General features: G+C 38.8%; 1 protein-coding gene across 1 annotated transcript in view; it reads left to right on the top strand.

The window, feature by feature from the left end:
* Positions 1-20,530, top strand: part of LOC126188725 (protein eyes shut-like) — a 290,275-nt gene that overhangs the window by 203,966 nt on the left and 65,779 nt on the right. Inside the window, 1 exon segment of the mRNA XM_049930332.1 lies at positions 3,895-4,058. Within this exon segment, the coding sequence (XP_049786289.1) occupies positions 3,895-4,058 (164 nt within the window).

Here is a 20,530-nt window from a genome sequence, read left to right as displayed (position 1 = left end):
TGTTGCACAGTCTAATGAAGGTTCAACAGGTGCTTATACTGTGCACATAGAGCATCAGGTTCTGTGAATGGTTATCACAAGTGCAACTAGATTCATTTGAATTTGGAAACCAAAAAGCACGAAAGTGTTTAAGTCAAAAGTGCTAGTTTTCATCCAAGAGTTGACTACTAGCAACGGGTTACATGAAATGTTTCCCATTTGAGAACATGGACAACCATCAGCTGTGCAGTGGAATGATGAATGAAAATTTCTGCATGACTGGGACTTGAACCTGGATTTCCACCTTATCGCAAGTGGTCGCCTTACCATTTGGCTATCTGAGCATGCTTCATGGCCTGACTCAAAACTCATCAACCACGTATCTACAACCTGCACTCATATATGCATTACATATATTCCTATGCAGGGGAGACATTTTAATGCAGGAATACACCAATACAGGAATATAAATAATGGTTGTATGAGTGCAGGTTGTAGACACATGGTTGATGGCATTTGGAAGTTTGGGTCAGGCCATGAAGCGTACTCAGATAACCTAATGGTACAGCGACTGCTCACAGTAAGTGAGAAATCCAGGTTAGAATCCCAGTCTGGCACAAAGTTTCATTGTCATCATTCCATTGTGCAGCTGATGGTTGTTCATACTCGCAACTGCATATAAAATTCATGTGTTTCATAATGGCTGTAGTCACCGCAGTGTCTGTTGCTTGACATGCATGCATGTCCAAAGGAACATTGCATCATACTTCTGGAAAACATGGGCACCGCAATACCGTAACTAGCAAGGTTGGTTGCCTTGCTACATTTTTATATTTAATTTGAACTACGATCTGACCCTTCAATCAACTGACCATTGTACATCAACATTCTGCACTGAGGGGACCATGGCTGTGGGAAACCGATGTGCTAGTATGTGTCCACATCAATCAGAGACACAGCTACAACTGTGTCCAGCTGGAATTTTGCCATTGCTTCATTAAGTTCCAGCTGCAGCATAAGCTTCTGCATTCCATTTGCTGCTGCTAGTGGCACCGTCAAGAAAGCATGCAATGTGTTGATGGCTGGTGTTGTTGCCACTCTCTTGGCTGAGGCAGACACTTCCTGGATGCCCTGGATTGTGGCATGCAAAACAGGTGGTGTCATGGATGATGCTGTGGTCACAATCTGGACATAATTTCCTTGCACAAACTTTCCCAGGACCCTTGGACAATGATGGAGAGGGAAATGTATGAGCTTCCACTTGCCATGGGCCACACCAACAGTGAGTCTCTGTTTTTGTGTATCTATCAACAGAAAGGGTGGTGGATTGCTAGCTACAGCATTCTACCGAATTCCATGATGCCGGACAACTGGATGAATGGGTGGTAAATTGGACTGGAAGTCATCAGTTGACTGAAAAGCACGGTGGTGACTAATACTACTGACAAAGTTGTGTCCTGAAGTATTGTGAGAAGGTTGTTTCAAGAGCAGTAGTGTGCTGCTTAAGGCTGAGGCAGACACTTGCTCACTTTGGGGCACACCAATGGTCAACAAAGTACCTCTGTTTTTGTATATCTGTCCAAAAGAGAAAAAAAAGAGTGGTGGATTGCTACCTACTGGACTATCTACTATCCCATGATGTTGGACTGCTGGATGAATGGATGCCCAGTAAATCAGACGATAATGTTGACTGGAAGTCATCAGTTGATCATAGAGCACAATGGTGACTAATACTATCGACAAAGTCAACACCAGAAGCATTATGAAACAGGTACTTCGTGACGGTTTCTGTGTTGCTCAAGGAAAGATCAAACAACTCTTAAGTCTTCGCACTAAATTCTCTATCAGGTGAAAGATGTATAACAATTTCATGGACTAATGAGTCTGCATATGATGTGCCACACTATTTACAAGAAAAATTATACTTGTGTGCTAAGCCTTGTAAGTCAGCTTCTGCATGTGATGTGTCACACTGTTTACAAGAACAATCACAGTTGTGTGCTAAGCCTTGTGAGTCAGAAACACATAATGTGTATGTTTGTGTACATTGCTTAACACATTATTCAATTTGAGCCTAGTTGCATCTACAAGCATTTGTTGAGCATAATGGTCAGTCAGCAAACCTCAAACATCAGAAAACCCTCAGGGGTCTGAAAATGAGTGCAGTTTTTGCACCACTTCTTACAATTTCTCACATGAAGACAGTAAGCACACCCTCAGTCATTCTCAGACAGCTATTTAACTTGCCTTATGGTGAAGAACAAAATGATGTAAATTGATGTAAATACCTCACAGCTCTCATTTGCCTTGTGGAAGCAAGTGTATGGTGGACAGATAATTTGTTGATTTTGCAGCCATTGTTACAGCAATTTCTGCTGCTAGTGGTGGAATTCCCACTGCTATTCGTGCTGTTGCTGCTTCTGGAATTCCCACTACTGTTATTGCTATTGCTGCAGCTATTGTTGTTGTAGCTGCAACTGCTGCTGCCACAACTGCAGAAACTTGGGGTCCATTCTTTGCTGGATAGTTGAACATTTAGAAAGCCCTCATTGCCTATTTTCTGTCCTACTCTGCATTGAAAGAAAACAGTTTATGACCACTCGCACTGGTGGCTTTGCGGAGACTGGTAGAATGAACAAGCAGATGATGATGATGATGATAATGATGAAGTTAAAGTGAAAAGCTACGCGCAAACAGTGTCCAGTGCAGAGAGGAGTCATCGTAATCATGCAAACTGCAGCTGGAGTATGAAGCCCAAGTACCTCTAACCTGTCCTCCATATTGATACTCAGGCTGGGCTAGAAATCTGAATTACTGTCAAATAGTTAAACGTTCCACATCATTACAATGTATGGATCCATAGAATGTGGGAATAAAATAAAAGGAGATTGTGACTAGAGCGCAGAGTGCAGCAATTTAATACTAGTACCAAAGAGTTGTGATACACAAAAATAACTATTTCAGAAAGTAACAGTGGCTCGTACTATTGAGGCACTAACACTGCAGTCACCTAAAGTGATGTGTCCCAGGTACAATGCCACCTGATGTGGGCACTATCTCAAGGTTGTGGACTGTCATACAACAGAGATGCCACTTTGGATGGAAGCAACCGTAATAAACACAATGTGGTTAAAGAAAACAGGGCTCTTGATCAGAGCATATACAAAGAGGTCATAGAAAATTCAGGACATGCACAAATGCAAGGAAACAATTGAATCTGAGAATGTAAAATAGAAAACTTTGGCATTTTTCCAAACTTCCTAGAGATACATAATGTGAGTAACTTGATGCCATTTTGTAAAAGAGTAAAATCTCTCAAGAACTGTGACATTGCATAATAGAGAATAATATTAATGGAAATCAACAAACCACCACAGTGGAATTTTAAGTAATTTTATTTAATAATTTCTATTCCTCATCTCAGATTTTAAGAAGTTTATCTTCCAATCGCAAACACACTTTTTCTTTATATCTCATCATGCATATTTGTATATCAGGCAAACAATCAAAAAGCAGTAAAGGCAACTACTCACCTGCAAATGATTGATGGGTGGCAGATAAACATGACTGATGTACTGACATAGGTGGTGCATAACAGTGATCATGTGTAACATATCAGAAAACTGCTCTAGCTTGAAAGTCTTTTCCCACACAGAAACAAGGAGGCTGTGAGGACATGTGCCCTAGGCATTTGTGTGTGTGTGTGTGTGTGTGTGTGTGTGTGTGTGTGTGTGTGTGTGCGTGCGCACGCGCGCGTGTGTCAAACAGAAGCACAAATTGCAGAAGGTGTTAGGAATCTTTCGTTTTGATAACAGTTGAGCAGTACTACACTCATTATAAGAAAATATAGTCATACAAAATATTCTTTTACTTGTTGTTGGAGAAAATCTAATTTTAACATTTATTCTTTCGTAGGTGTCTTTGTGCAGATGGGTGGTTTGGACCAGTATGCGCGCAACAGTACAATCCCTGTGATTCATCACAACACAAATGCAGCTCTGGTGCAACATGTGTACCACTCATTAATGGATATGAGTGTGATTGCCCTTTTGGAAAAGTGGGCACTTACTGTGGAAGAAGTATGTGTCATTTGTAACATAAATAAAATCAAATTGTTTTGGCGTAAGTAGATTAAAGCATCCTTTAGATCACATAACCTTGATTCACATATGTATGACACATTTCTCAATTTTTTCTTCATTATTCCTTTCTCCTCCTCCATTTCTTCAATTCCCAAGGCAGAGAATGACTGCCCATGACTGCCTCTTCTAACACTTTTTTAATTTGATTAGTGGTTTTTTCACATATCTATCTTTCTCCACTGAACTGATAATGCACATGTTTTCAAGATGCAGCAAAAAAATGCCCTAGCTCAGTGATTACATGCCAACAAGAGTGACATTTCCTAGCAGCCACAGAAGTCTCACTCCCCTCACAGCAGGGGGGATTGACTCTTGACCTACTTATTGCCAGTAGAGCCTACTGAGAGATGACCAAAACTGTAACCACTGCCTGAAGACCTATCACCTTGTAATATCTGTGCCTGGCATAGGTACCTTGTAAAACCTGATACCTAGAGCCTGATTTTTTTCTATATTGTCTTGGGGCTTCTGTGATAGTGAGGCCTAGGATGATCAGAAGAAAACACTTAAATGTGATCCATACTGTATGCACAGAGGCAAAGGCTAATGGCCAAATACTAATCTGTTGGTGTTCAGATGATTTCCGTCAGCATATTGTCAGTGGAATGAATATACCATACCAGACTTCTATAAATGCAGTTTTCTCAGAGAGAACATACAGTACAAACTGCTTTCCAAATACCTAACCTTCAGACCATTGTGAATTCTGGCAGAAAATCAATATTTTCTATGGGTGGCCTTCAGGGTACCTGCCATAGTCAAGCACATCAGGAAGTTCATTTTATTAAGAGACAGAGCATAACATTAAAAAGTTTCAGCCCAAACATAGAAGAAAATATTCAGAAACCCCTGTCTAACCACAGATATAAAGAAACCTGTGGTATCTGCCTGATATTATACGACCATAAAATTTGGACTTTAAACTCAAAACTATCATCATTCAGTGTAATCATAACAAGCCAAAAATAAAAGTTGATGTTTAAGTGGTCGTGAAAGAAATTACAAAATATAATAGTAAACTGTGGGCTCAGGATTAGATCTAGACAAATAGCTGAACAACTTTCCATAATGAGAATGTTCACATATAACTAAGAAACTATAAATCAACTGCTTAAAAACAGCTTTAAAAATACTGTAACTTTCATGAAATAGAATCCTCTTACCTACTGCTGTCATAGTCATTCCATTTTAACGTATACTTTAACTTTCACCATAATACTGACAGATCCGAAGAAATAAGTTGCAGAAAAAGCACCTGAACTCACAATTCCAGTGCAACAGGAATTTCCATACGGCAGATTAAGAGACAGGCAAAGGCTATATTGAAAATGAAGTGCATTAACTCCTCTGTCTCACTTCACACCTCCTTCAATAAACCCAATATATGTACAAAACCTGTGATAAACACACAAATACCAATGACCTGGTGTGAGTATTGTGGCGGCACAGCTAAAAAACAATGTAGAAGTCATGGGCAACTTGCTCTTTATCAGATTCAGTCATAGAATAAATAATAAGTTCACAAGCATTGACAGATTGGGCAGGGTGATTGAGACAGCATTTATCAACATTTTTCCTGACCAAAAGTTGAAGATCATGGGCACTCTGATGATCTTGTGACATGTTCTGCAGTAGCATCCCAGGATGAAAGACTAGCCATACAGTGCACTAATACATAAATCAGCCAAGTATAGAAAAAATTCCTTTGCCACAACACAACAGAAATGCTACAAAATGGCTTTTATAACCAAGTAGTCTGTATAAACATCAGCAGTTGTCTCACTATTGACTTTGTTATTGGGAATGGCTATAGAAGGGAAAGCACAGAGAGATAAGATTAATATACCACATTTGCAATATTGTAGACAATAGGGATATAGGATAAAGACAGGTGAATAATCTGTTAAATCTATTGCAACTGGAGTAAAAGCAAATATCATGGATAATAAATTGATGTTAAGCAGTTGTGAGACAGTGTGGCATCACAAAAGACAAGCTGATGTGTTATAAAGTGTGAGGTAGTGTTATAGCTTATTGTCGTCATTTAACTTGTATGTCAAGGAAGTAATGAAGAATTGTACTGAGACTGCAGGAGGTGGAAATACCAGTACAAAGGTTCATAGAGAATATAATCCACTCTTTCCAAATATAATCCACTCTTTCTGAAAGCAAAGAAGATTTTAAAGAAATGTTGAACATAATGGGTCCAAAAAAGGAAAAGGAAATGAGCAATCAGTCCCAAATCCAATCTCTATTTTGATTGCCGGTCTAGATTTCAGCTATTGAATAACTATCATCTGTTCTAAAAAAAAGTATAAGAAAATTTACAGTAGTCAGTACTTAAAACCACATTTTACAGTACTAATGCTCAAATATTATGTAATGTACCATTTAACAGAGTCATAGAGACTCATCAAGCATGTGGCAGCCAGCACATATTAGTATACATCTTCAGATGGACATGGCCAGATTGCAACTGAAGCTGGATAGGGCAATTCCCTCTTTGCTACTAACATCATTATAAAGTTTCCAGTACAATTTATTAGAATGAAATTATTATTAATATTAATAAGATAAAACAAGTAACTATTATTTAAATTAATAATAAAACAAATTACATGTTTACAGTTACATAGCATTCAATAAATGGAAAAATTAAACCACTGAACAAATCTGGGAAACACTTTAAAATACTGTAAAATGTTTTTATATGAAAATTATACTTTGAGAAAAGCCTAGAGTAGCCAGTCATACTCACTGATTATTATTACAGTGTCATCTATTAAAATATGGTAACCATAATAATTAATGGAAAACATTGTTTGAAATGCAGTGCCTCAGCTGCAGCGAAGAAAAGATGTACACAAATTGCCTTACACTTTAACTTATAAGGGATCAAATCAAATCATATTTGATGCAATTGACCATAAAAACATTGGCAAGTAAGATAATATCAAAAATTAGGAGACAAACAACATCTACACATAACGATAAATTTTGTTCTGATTAGATCTCACCTGGTGAATTATTAGGTGTTGTCATAAAAACAGGAGAATTGATAAAAATTCCTACATTCCTCCTGGGTTGTGGTAAGTTTCAAATCTTTTTCCTCTCTGCTCCACATATTCTAAACATTTAAATTTATAAACATCTTATTCATGATAAATACTCTTTTGTCTGTACTATAAAGCAAAGATAGATTGCTACCTACTGCAAAGATAACATGTTAAGTTGCAGACAGGCACAACAAAAAAGACACTTACACATTAGCTTTTGGCCAATGATTTCATCAGAAAAGGAATCTCTCTCTCTCTCTCTCTCTCCCTGACACACACACACCACACACATTCATTCAAAAAGCAAGCAAAAACCTCATGCACTTAATGACATCTTTATAGTAACTAGCAATCTATCTTTTCCTTACATTGTTGACATTCCAATGTGGACTTTCCATTGTTTGATTCTTTCAACACTGTTAGGTAAAGTATGTCCAAGATTATTTTTAGTTGAGAATGAAACCACTATTTTATCTTTTCTGAAACCAAATGCTACCCTTGTACTATTTGTACTGTTGTATGGCAAACAAAATTTTTGCTAATACTGGGTCTTAACAACTTGTGGGTATTTAGCTGTAATTTTATTATAGATTTTGTTTAATTAATGCCGAGGATATTCATTCACTTTGGCAATGTATTTAATGGGATCTAGCTATGTTTCTCACTCAGCTTGTAAAAGTGGGAACTCGAATAGGTGTTTATACTAAAGTTGAAAACAACATTTTTATGTTGGCTTGGCTGATTTGAATTTTACAATATTTTCAGTGCAAGGATTTTTTCTGAAAATCCCAAAACTTTGTTTTCTGTTGTTATTCCTGATATTCAAATCTAAAAAATTAATGGAACCATTGATTTCCATTTCAGGTTTAAACTTAATTTTATCTTGTAAATCATTGAACTTAGTAATGATGTCATTAATAACACCATCATTATTTTTGACTGACAAAAGATTATCATCAACGTATCTGAAATAGTATAGTGGGATTTCAAGTGAAAAATTTGTTTTCTAGGTTGTGATAAAAATTAGTGTGGTTTCAGTTGCCTGAGACTGCAGTCATGGGTGTGAGTTGTGTTTGCATGTGTGTGTGTGTGTGGGGGGGGGGGGGGGGGGGGGGGAAATTGCGTGCGCGCGCAAGTGCTTATGTCTGTCTCTTGTTGACGAAGTCCTGTATGGCCGAAAGCTATAACTGCGAGAGTCTTTTTATTGTGCCTTTCTGCGACTCAGTATCTCCGCTGTATGGTGAGTAACAGCTTTCCTTCACATAATATTGTTACATGTCATCTTGGATTTTCCATTGTTTGATTCATACTAAGTTCATCATTTTGGAGGAATATTTCATATTTCATCATTAAATTTAAAAGTTATATTTCAGGTTTAGAAGCAACAAAGCAGTGAACCCATCAATTTCATATCTAGAAAGCCAGTTATGATCATTTAGATTCTCTCTTATAATTTCAATGGCGCTATGAGATGGTATTTTAGTATTTAGGTTTACTGTGTCTAAAACACTGACTTCATGTCTACTGTTGTTGGTATGTTATGAATTTTAGTGGCCATATCTATTTTTGACTGAACATTGCCTATTGTAGTGAAAATGTTTCTTTAAAAAACTCAAAGTTAACCTGGCAAATTTACTGAAAGGACCACCCCTCCCTTTAATGAACAGTCTTGTAGGCATGTTTTCCTTATGGATCTTAAGTTGTGCCCAACATGTAGGTGTGCATGGACTCATGAACTTAAGCTGCTGTATTTCTGTTGGTGAAAATAGTTCTTTATATATTTTTAGCTACTTGGTACATAATTTTAATTTTAAATGAATGAAAGAAAGACAGAAGTTTGGAATTGTAGTAGAAAGAAGATAAGTCAATTGTCAAAAGTTTAACTGTGCAGAAGACAGTGTCTAAAAAAGTAAAAGAATCCTTTTACCTTGGAAGAAACTTTCCTTGACGTGGCCTAAGCAAGGAAAGCATAGAAGCTGATGTGTACAGGCAAATACATTTTACTTCAATTCATGCTGGCATCAGATACAGGCGGAAAGGCTGCTGTCGAGCAATGATAAAGAAACCAGTTGAGAAAGCCCATTTGGAGATAACAAACAAATAAAGTCTTGTGTATGCATGTTCAGAAACTTATGGTTTTCCTTGTAGAGACAATTGTATTCACATCATAATAAATGATGAACAGTATCACCAACCTGCAGAACAGATATATGAAGGCTACAAGGAACCTACATTGGATGGCAGCCTCTTCTGGTTCATTCTCAATGTGTGGACAGAGATTACTGCTAACTGTCTCTCGAAATCTGTCACCTTTACACAGTGCCCCACATCCAGTGCATATCTACACTTCTTGATGGGCTCACTGCATACCATGCGGAAGAAGTTCTTTTTCAGTGTGGAAGATCGTGTTCCTGACTGGTGCTCCAACCTACATAAGCATTACATTATGGAGATAACCTTGACAACATTTACTTCAGTCAGTGGATTGGACATAGTGCTCCAGTTGCATGGTGCACCAGGTGATCATATCTCAACACTTTCAACTTATGTATGTGGGGGTACATGAAAGTCTTAGTGTATGTGGGGATGGCTCAAGGCCTGTAAGAGCAACTTTGAACGTCTCCTTTAGGTAACATGGCAGGATATCGTCACTTCAATGTCCTGTACAGGACTCCGCCTAGGAACACAGGAAACTTGCATTTATAGACATATGTTCTTAACAAGTAAGTGATCGAATAAGGTGTGAAACAAGGAGATAGTAGGAAAAGTGGGATAGAAAAGTATTTGTATAATGAAAAAATCTAGACAAGTGAGAGGTTTCACTGGGTGGCAAATTCATAAAATTTTGTTGTTCATGAAATAGCTTGCTTTTAAACATATTCCTTATCATTGTTATTCTCTTTAGTATACTTTAAATGATTATCCACAGGATTAATAAACAGTGTGCATTTATTACATTAACTTTTACAATATGCTATATATGCGGATAGTTCAACATCACTCTCAGTACTAAAACAAACTGGAAGCTTTTTTGTATTAGTTATTGCATATAAATTCTAGTGTATGAATTTTCTTGATGGTCTTCAACCTCTTATTCTGAAATGCTCCTTACAATGTCCATGAAGAGTTGGAAGTTCTGAGCCATACTTTCTGTGATGTAACAGGCATCTGCTGACTAACTTCAAATGTCACTCGCAGCCTGAGGAGTACCTCAAACAGAAAATAAAATGACACAAACTGTATGTAAGAATGTATAACACCATATGCAAAACATGGTTCTGTCTGCCCATACACTTATCAATAAACTGCATGATTACTCATTTATATGAGACAATGAGGGTACAGGAAACTTAAGACTTCTTACTTTTAAAAGGAAAAAATCCCAAATTTGATCATGGAAAATTCTGCACCATTACAAAAGCAAAAGCTAAAGGTTTCAAATGAAGTTGGATTGTTGCTTTGGTTCATCTCTTTATTTATTGAATTTTTTGATTTGGGTTGTCTGATACCTTTATTTTTTGACCCATTCCTCCAAGCACACTTCGTTATATATTTATCTGTTTTAGTGTTTATGTTTAATTAGTAACTTTTGAGTTCTCACATTATTGTCTTTTACATTGTTAATGTTCTGGATGGGTGCAAAACACAGTAGGGTAACATTACAGAGTACATAGGGAACATAACCCAGAAGTACATTTTAAATAACGTTTTTGTTTTCACTGATATGACATTTTCTTCATTAAAATATGTTTGTACCCATTGTAAACCAGGTTTTGTCTATGTCATTTTTCCCATGCTTAAGTTTGCCTGCTTCCAAACCAGAAATCTGATATGCTTTATTGTTCTTTTGTATGCCTTACTTGGGTATTAAATCTTAAGGTTTTCTATGAATTATTTTAGTTTTGTTGGGGTTGTAGTAGCTTCCATTATACAATAATCTGAATATTTAACCTATGTCACTAATGAAAATTACGGGGCAGGAATAAGAAACAAAAATGTGTAAACACTATCAGTGATACGAGGATAAATTGTAGGTGGTACCTGCTTTGAGACTTGTGCTCTTTTTTTCTGCAAACTACGTATGTTCATGCTCTCTCTCTCTCTCTCGCTCTCTCTCTCTCTCTCTCTCTCTCTCTCTCTCTCTCTCTCTCTGACACACACACATACACACACACCTCTGCAGCCTTGGCAACACTTTTTAAGAATGATCGGCCATGGAGATTAGATTGGGTGAGAGAAAGGAATTGGGACAATTTGGAGAACAAAACAAATGCGGAGCAGATAGGTATGTAGGGGAATACTGGGAGATAGAAGAGGAATCAACAGCAACTCTCAGCAGATCAGAAAAAAGTGGACTGATTCATACAACAGAACAAAGTGTTCAATTTTCAAAACACATCAGTCAAAATAAAATTCTTGAGCTTTCAAGCAATGGAAAATCCAGGATGGAATGTAACAATACCAGAGAAGGAAAGTTACTGCTCACCATTTAGTGGAGATGCTGAGTCGCGATAAGCACAATAAAAAGATTCACACAATTAAAGCTTTTGGCCATTAAGGCCTTTGTCAGCAGTAGACACACATAAACACACGCACACACACACACACACACACTCACACACTCACATAAACGCAACTTGCACATACATTTGCAGTCTCAGAGAGCTGAGACCACACTGCGAACAGCTGCACCAGTGCATGATGGGAATGGTGACTGGGTGGGTGTAAGGAGGAGTCTGGGGCAGGGAGGGGGAGGGATAGTATGGTGGGAGTGGTGGACAGTCAAGTGTTGCAGTTTAGACAGAGGGCAGGAGAGAAGGTGTGGAGGGGGGAGGGGGTAAGTAGCAGAAAGGAGAGAAATAAAAGAAATTATAAGACTGGGTGTGACAGTGAAATGACAGCTGTGTAGTGCTGGAATGGGAACAGGGAGGGGGCTGGACGGGCAAGGACAGTGACTAACAAAGGTTGAGGCCAGGAGGGTTACGGGAAAGTTCCCACCTGCGCAATTCAGAAAAGCTGGTGTTGGTGGGAAGGATCCATATGGCACAGGCTGTGAAGCAGTAATTAAGATGAGGGATATCATGTTTGGCATGTTTGGCAGCATGTTCAGCAACAGGGTGATCCACTTGTTTCTTGGCCACAGTTTGTCGGTAGCCATTCATGCGGACAAGCAGCTTGTTGGTTGTCATGCCTACATAGAATGCAGCACAGAGGTTGCAGCTTAGCTTGTAAATCACATGACTGGTTTCATATGTAGCCCTGAGTATATTGTGTAGGTTCGATGGACGGCGGAATACCATGGTAGGAGGGGTGGGAAGGATAGTGGGCAGGACATTTCTCATTTCAGGGCATGATGAGAGGAAATCGAAACCCTGGTGGAGAATGTAATTCAGTTGCTCCCGTCCCAGATGGTACCGAGTTATGACGGGAATGCTCCTCTGTGGCCGGACTGTGGGGCTTTGGGAGGTGGTGGGAGACTGGGAAGATGAGGCATGGGAGATTTGTTTTTGTACAAGGATGGGGGGATAATTACGGTCAGTGAAGGCTTCAGTAAGGCCCTTAGTATATTTTGAGAGGGACTGCTCGTCACTGCAGATGCGACAACCACAGGTGGCTAGGCTGTACGGAAGGGACTTCTTGGTATGGAATGGGTGGCAGCTATTGAAGTGGAGGTATTGCTGGTGGTTAGTAGGTTTTATATGGATGGATGTACTGATGTAGCCATCTCTGAGGTGAAGGTTAACATCTAGGAAGGTGGCTTGTTGAGTTGAGTTGGACCAGGTGAAGCAAATAGGGGAGAAGTTGTTGAGGTTCTGGAGGAATGTGAATGAGGTGTCCTCACCTTCAATCCAGATAACAAAGATGTCATCAATGAATCTGAACTAGGTGAGGGATTTAGGATTCTGGGTTTTTCGGAAGGATTCCTCTAGATGGCCCATGAGTAGGTTAGCATAGGATGGTGCCATGCAGGTACCCATAGCCATACCACAGATTTGTTTGTAGGTAATGCCTTCAAAGGAAGAGTATTGTTACATTCTTGAGCTTTCAATAGATGTCACTGTCAACATCCCAAGCAGTTAAAACTTTTGACTACCAGAATAGGGAATGTGTCCCCCTTATACACATCAGGCAGCAATATCCAGCATCTGCAGGAAAGTGAGTTAAGTACCCTATCACAGATTCAACCATCACAAGCATAATGACATCAACAGGTGTAAGGGGTCAGTGCCATGTTCAAAACTGCTACTTCTGCCCACCTGCTAATGTCAACTGTTTTCATTTGTTTCCATCTGATGTCCAAAACCCTCCCTAATTTCCTATTAAATATATACCCCCTTTTCCTTGTTGAAGTTATTGAGCCATCAAATGACAGATTTGTTTTCTCTGAGTATTTCCCACCCAGTGACTCAGATGAGGGACTGTTTTACCTGCTGAATATTTTACCCAGGAGGACGCAATTTTCATTAAACCATACAGTAGAGGTGCATGTCCAAGTGAAATGTACTTTCCTCTCAATTTCAGCTATGCCACATATCAGTGTGAATGGTCATGTTGGCTATGTTACAAGATCAGATTAGTTAATTATCTGTACTCTTGTCCCTACAACTACTTGAAAGGTTGCTGACACTCTTCAGCAACTTTATGTTAGTATAGCCTCTTCATGTCTTCATACATATCTCTCTGATGTAGTTGTAGCCACAACACTACTCTCTGTATATTTAAGGTGGAGATCATATTGTCATTGAACATAAGTGTTTCCTGCTTGATTACTCTGCTTTAGGTTTTTTTGGACTGTACATTAGTCAGTAAATTCTTGTGAAACTATATGTATTTTACAATATTATTGTAGAACTTAGTTTCTCTCACTAGATATTTTAATGCTCTTTGTTACCCATTCTTTCTTTTTCCCTTGATATTTAATATTATAGTCTGAAGAGGAAAAAACTGTTATAAAATAGTAAAGGAACATATTTTGAAAACACTTGTACCTACAGTCAACATTCTTCTCAAGACTTGAATTACTTCACTCACAACTTCATTTTCAACCTTCATTTTTATCTCTAATATTTAATTTTTATCTCTAATATTTAGGAATATGAAAAAGAGGATACTTTCTTTATTTTAGAATGAAAAAGAATTTTGGAATTAGAAAAGACGATATGTTACTCAATACCCACACAATTAACATTGATTATGTATTAACAATGGTAAAACTATGAAATGAGCGCAGTTTACCACAACAAATAGTTTTCATTAATGACTTGTAGGAATCCTTTGGAATCCATTTTTGCACAAGCATTTGACATATATAGTGAGTTAGACGAGGAAGGAAAAAATTGATACTCCTGAAAATGAGGCCTAACACAGCTTTTTCCAAACAGATCCAGAATACTACAGTAACTATATTTACATTGAGAACTACTGCTTTTTCACCTATTGTTGACCCATGGGCGGTATGGGCTCAGGGAGCAAAAACAAAATCACTGGTGAGGAGATGTGAGGTGTAAGGGAATGCTTTTGCTATGCTACTCAGTGGTAGAGTTCATCTTCTGCAGTGGGAACGACATCAAAAGTAACAAATTTTCTAAAAGCTTATCAAAGGGACATTCATGTTCAAATGCAGTGCATATTAGTAATAATGTATACAAAATTAAATTGAGACTGTTATAACACAATTGTTGTTAAATCACATAAGTTGGCAGTAGCAGCATGTGCACAATCTTCTGATTTTTACTGAATGTATGGATCAGAACAATGGGCTCATGGGTCAAGAAATTGTAAACAAATTATAGCTATGCTTTATTTTTATGTTTTTATATATAGAAACAATTACTTTATTTTTTTCCTCACCATTTGCTCCTGGTTAACAGTACCCCAAGAATATTTTTCTGTTGAGCATATCTTCCTTAATAGTCATTTGTCAGTCATTAGACAGCTGAGGGATTCTTTGCAAACATCATTTTTCTAATTATATTGTTCTTGCAAATGACCTCAAAGTGTGTTCACAAACTATACCTTTCTCTTGTTCACTTACTCTGCTTTAGGGATAAAAGTCTTTCTGCATTTTGAGATGGAATGGCAAAGAAAAACTAACCAATTTTTATCATTTTCATATAGCTGGAAGAATGTCTGAATTTCTCAAAATATAGAGTCCACTTTTTGTAAAATTCAAGGCTAATGAAATCTTGTTTATGTTCATGTTTTTATTCCCAAACTTCTTCAAGCAGCAGAATTCACTGAAATGTTTCATGTGATAAACAGGTACACCTCTATCCAAAAGATATTTAATGGTTGATTCCACATGCTCCCACTCAGGCAATATTTGAACAGGCAGCCACATGAAACATGTGAACTCTTGCATGGGTACCAAGCACTTTTGCAGATATTCTGTACATCTTTCATAGAATCCAACTACTGCTGCAGTGAATTTGTCACATTCAGCATACAGTCCATTTTTTAGTTTCTTATCCAACAGAGCTTTCATTTTTAGCCACATAAATTTATTGGCCTCACGATCAGAAAGCATGTTATTAACAGACTTCAACAAGCAAATTAGTTTCTTTCTCAAACTCTGCTGTGCATGAAGGAAACATGCTGATGTGTTTGTATATACCAAGATAGATCACACTCAGTTCATTTTCAAAGAACTTCTTAATGTTTGTAGGTGGGTTTAAGCCGTGAGAGAAAACATGATTTCAGATAAGAGAACATATTGATAAGTGTGTTTATACCCCAAAATAATGATCACCGCCTTGTTTTGCTATGGGACAACAATTTCTTGGTTTCAATACAATATATTCTGAAATTCTCTAACTTCAATAGTCTAGACTGTATAGTTCTGAAAATACTAAAACAATTTGAAAACTACACTTTTGATATCAATCGTAATTGCATCCCCAGCTTGATAAATACAGTTATTTAGGATGTGAGCTGGATATTAGACTTCAATCAAAAGTTCTCTCCCCAACAATTTTTTAAGTTTTGAAAAAATGTTTTTCCCTGAACAATTCTGACACCAATCTTCCAAACATTGTGCTACAATTAACTCCTGTGAATGTTATACTCTTATCAAGGAGTCCCATGTTCTGAACAGCACCCTTTAAAAGTGAAGGCAGTGCCTGCAGTCTCATCAGGTTTTGAACCTAATTCAATCACTTTTTATTGTAAACAGTCAGTTTTCCAATCAGAATGTGTAGTGATTGGGAATATTTTCACTGACTCATGTGTACTGCTAGTGGTAGAAATGCTACAGTGAGCTATGTCATTATTTTTGAAACTCTTCATCTCTCTTTCAACAGAATGAGTAAGCACTAAGTTTATTATTGCTTCTGTATTCCATCTTTCAGTGCGCCCTCAACTACTCTGTTGCTGGCATTGGGGTATGTCACACATCATGAGGCAACTTGCCTACTGATGGAAACTGAACAAGGCCATTGAGGTCATAGTATGCAAATGTTCTGTTTGCATCTGGGACCAGGCCACTACACCTAATCACACCCTCCTGACCCCACCACCCTTACAGTTGCCAAGGCAACCACATTCACTTGCACTTTGTGTGCCCCTTTCTGGGCTCTATGTGGCTCATTCTCATGGAACCTTACTCTAACTACCCATAGGCAGTCAGCGTGGTGTCCACCACAACTGAGACTAAAATGAATGTGCTTGTCCAGATTTTTGCCATCGAAGGGCTTACCTGAACCATTGTGTTGTAGAGTGGACCACAGTTCATGGTGACAGCTTTTGAACAGTTCTGAATTTCAGACAGCTTCACACACCCATTTAGTTTGCCATTTCACTCACCCTCCAATAGCAAAACAGAGTGTATGGTGCAGATATCCAAATAACAAATGTTAAGAGTGGTAGGAACCACCACAGATGTGTTCATGATGTTGATACATAAGACCACTCCCATTCTTCTCCATCTCCTAGTCCCACTGCCCCAGGAAACTTGGATCTGGCACACTGAGTGCTATCCACCAGGGCACACTCATATGGAACAAAAATGTGTCGATGCCAGCTACAGTGGTTACCATCCATTGGTGACTCATTACGATAGTTGATACTCTGATGTGTTTGGAGCGCCATCATACCAACAGACTGTGTGCACGCCTACCAGATGCACAGGTGGCTCAATTGGACATGGAAACCCTGCCTGTAATGATCCCACACTCACACATGTATAACTTGTGCACCAGAACACCAGTGATGGTTCTCATGAACCCACAGAGATGAAGGACTCACCACAGTTTCACCACACTCAACTGATGTTGACTATGGTACTGCATCGTAGCACATTGTACAACACCTCCAAGTCCTTCATCCAGCTGGTGGGTTTAAGTGACGGGACTCTGTGCTCAAGTTTGCCTTCCAAAGCAGTGATCACTTCCTGCCCATGTCAGGGGGAAGGTTCTCGTATCTTGGACCAGCAATTTTGAAAGTCTGCCAAAGGGCATGGAACTTGATGATGGCTGGTAGATGGTACCACTACATCTTACATCTGTGAGTGTTAATCACACCAATGCAGTTCTGGCTGCAGAATCATACCCATCTCGCTGGCCAATTATTGCTCATGGTGACACTATAAAGCTAGCAGCATAGAGGCTCTGTCTTCAGTTGTGATTTTACTGCACTCTTCTATCATTCTCATTATACATTGTTGTTTTGGTCTCAGGATTCACTACACCTTTGGTTTCACTCATGGATTACTAAATGGATTTGTTATTGTACCATTCTGTCTTCATTGCCCATGTTAGTTTTGCTGTTGTCCCCCTGTCATGTCCATTGTCTTGCTGTTGACAGCCCTTGGCCAGTGGCCAGTGTCTGCAGGTTCTTGAGTCATCCACGGTCTTGTCAGATTCTGGTCACTGTAGGATGTGCTCATCGGGCAAACACCAGATGGCACACTAGGACACAGTGTCTGCTGTAAACTGATGCACACAGATTAGTACTTGCATGCCTTCTCTTACCATGCCCCTTCCTGCAGGCCATGTTCTGTATGAATGGTTATGACAACCACCATATACAGTATGACTTGAGACTGAAGAAGCTAAGACCACAGCCTGTCCAAGCTGAAACCTGTTGTGATGGCAGTTATCCCACATGTGAGGAACCCATATTCAAAAATTGGAAGAATCAGTAACATAATGTCAAGAGTTTGTTCTGCTCAACACTCAAGATGAAATCCTTTTTGGGATCAGTCAAGGATGACCTAGGACTCTGGAAACTGCAAGTGTACTTAGGCCAGAGTATCTGTATGGTACAGGCATAATGCACTGAACTTTTTTGGAAATTTGTGGTAAGTTTCTGTGGGATCAAACTGTTGAGATCATCAGTCCCTAGGCTTAAATACTACTTAAACTAACTTATGCTAAGAATAAGATGCACACCCATGCCCGAGGAAGGACTCAAACCTCCGACAAGGGGAGCTGCACAAACCGTGGCAGGGCGCCTCAGACTGTGCGGCCACCATGTGCGTCAAAATTCACTGGACATAAATGCCGCAAAGGCAACAAACAGGCAGCAGAGTCTGCTGTGGCAGAGCACTGCATCTCTCAAAGACATGTCATGAAGTATGATGGCACTAAGTTATTGCACCAGTCAAACACCATCTGGGATTGTATTCTAAAAAAAGGCTGTAGAGATCTGACAACACAACAGACTACTAAATAAAGACTACAATTTTCATTTAGCAAGGCCTGGGACCCAGCCTTGAGCATGATCAAAGCAACCATTCCCATCCTGGCAACTGAAGAGAATGATGACATACTGTCACCATGCCAGTAGAGACCCATGTCAGGCAATGGCAGCAGTGTGACTGAGGACATGGAATCTTACTCCAGTGATGCACCTCCCCCACCCCTGCTCCAGGTCCATGCCTGGAGATGGTTGGCTGGAGGCTACAGGTGGTAAGGAGGGGATATAGTGCCAGCACCCAGTAAAGACAGTCAGTCATCAGAAATGCCTGAAGATGGCAAGAAGTCAGCAGAATACCTGAGACATAAGGTTTCAGACTTGACAGGAGATGCTGGTGTAAGTGATTGCTGGTCCATCTCAACCAGCTTCCAAGAGAACTTTGTGAAGGGACCTGCATGCATTGGGCATTTAGGATAAGATACTCTGGGAAAAGCGATTGCTCACAGTGGCACATAAAGTTGTAAGTTTTTGATGAGCCAAACAACAAAGAAACTAAACAGTAGTAGCTAACAAGAGGCATGTAGTGTGGTCCAATGAGTCTTGATTTTGTTCTTTTTAAATAATAAAAGATATCACATAAACTTATGGCACAATAAGGGGTTTAACTTGCAGTGCATGGAAGGTGTAGTCTCAGTCAGAGGTGGTTCTGTGATGTTTTTGGGGGAGTTTTTCAAACTATGACTGTGTGACAGAGTCTCAACGATCGACATCTTGTAAAATAGCTGTAAATTGTTTTCTAGAAATAATGTAGATGATGTTCATTTCAAATATTTCCAGGTAACAAGGCATTTCCTCATTTGCTATCTCCAAAACCACTGTGATGACTGGATCTGGTTGCATGTCAAATGTTTCTATGCAAGTAGACACCCATACCCTCTGTATGACACACTACCACAGTGGCAAATACAGTCACTGGTGTAAGTCCTTTGTAGAGACAATATTTCCAGAACACAGTGTTTATAGATTATAGAAGCAGTACATACACATGAGATTTGAAACAGTCCCTGAGATGATTGAACATCAAATACTTAACATGATACCAGTCTGAAGAAAAACACGTTCACTGCTTTGAGAGACTTATCCCAGCCACTGATTGATAAACGTACATCAGATGATTCATAATACATGCATGCTTACCCTATATACATAATCTAATATTTTTCATAGAAATGTTAAATGTGAACTTCGTGAATACTAAATGGTTGTATGAATGTCAGCATAGTAAATCATCAACACTTTAGAGATACAATGCCAAAATCAAATTTAAACACCATTCTGGCTAGTTGCAGTTTCTTGAAATCTCACATATGTGTTGGGTGAGTACTTCCCGACAATAGATTTTTTACAGGCTAGTTGTACATGGATGTTATCATTGCTATAGTTGATCCCAGGCTGAAAATTTTGGGTGGCATCTAAATGTTTGGAGGCCTGTGTGTGATCTTATTACGATCTCAGAAACTACATAATCATTTGAAAAATGGCTGGGTTAGACTTTGCCACTAAAAATGGATTATGAGTATTAGCAGTGATTTTGTTTCTGAAATATGTGATAGTCTAGGAAATTAAAAAAGGTCGTGAAACAATTTTATGCATCCACTTTGGGGATACCCTATTTACAAGTACAAATTCCTATTAAAAATTATGGTAAATTATGGAAAA

The sequence above is a fragment of the Schistocerca cancellata genome, chromosome 5 (assembly GCF_023864275.1).
Source record: "Schistocerca cancellata isolate TAMUIC-IGC-003103 chromosome 5, iqSchCanc2.1, whole genome shotgun sequence".
NCBI lineage: Eukaryota > Metazoa > Arthropoda > Insecta > Orthoptera > Acrididae > Schistocerca > Schistocerca cancellata.
Note: the sequence above shows the minus strand (reverse complement) of the source record. Positions and strands in the feature narration are given on the sequence as shown.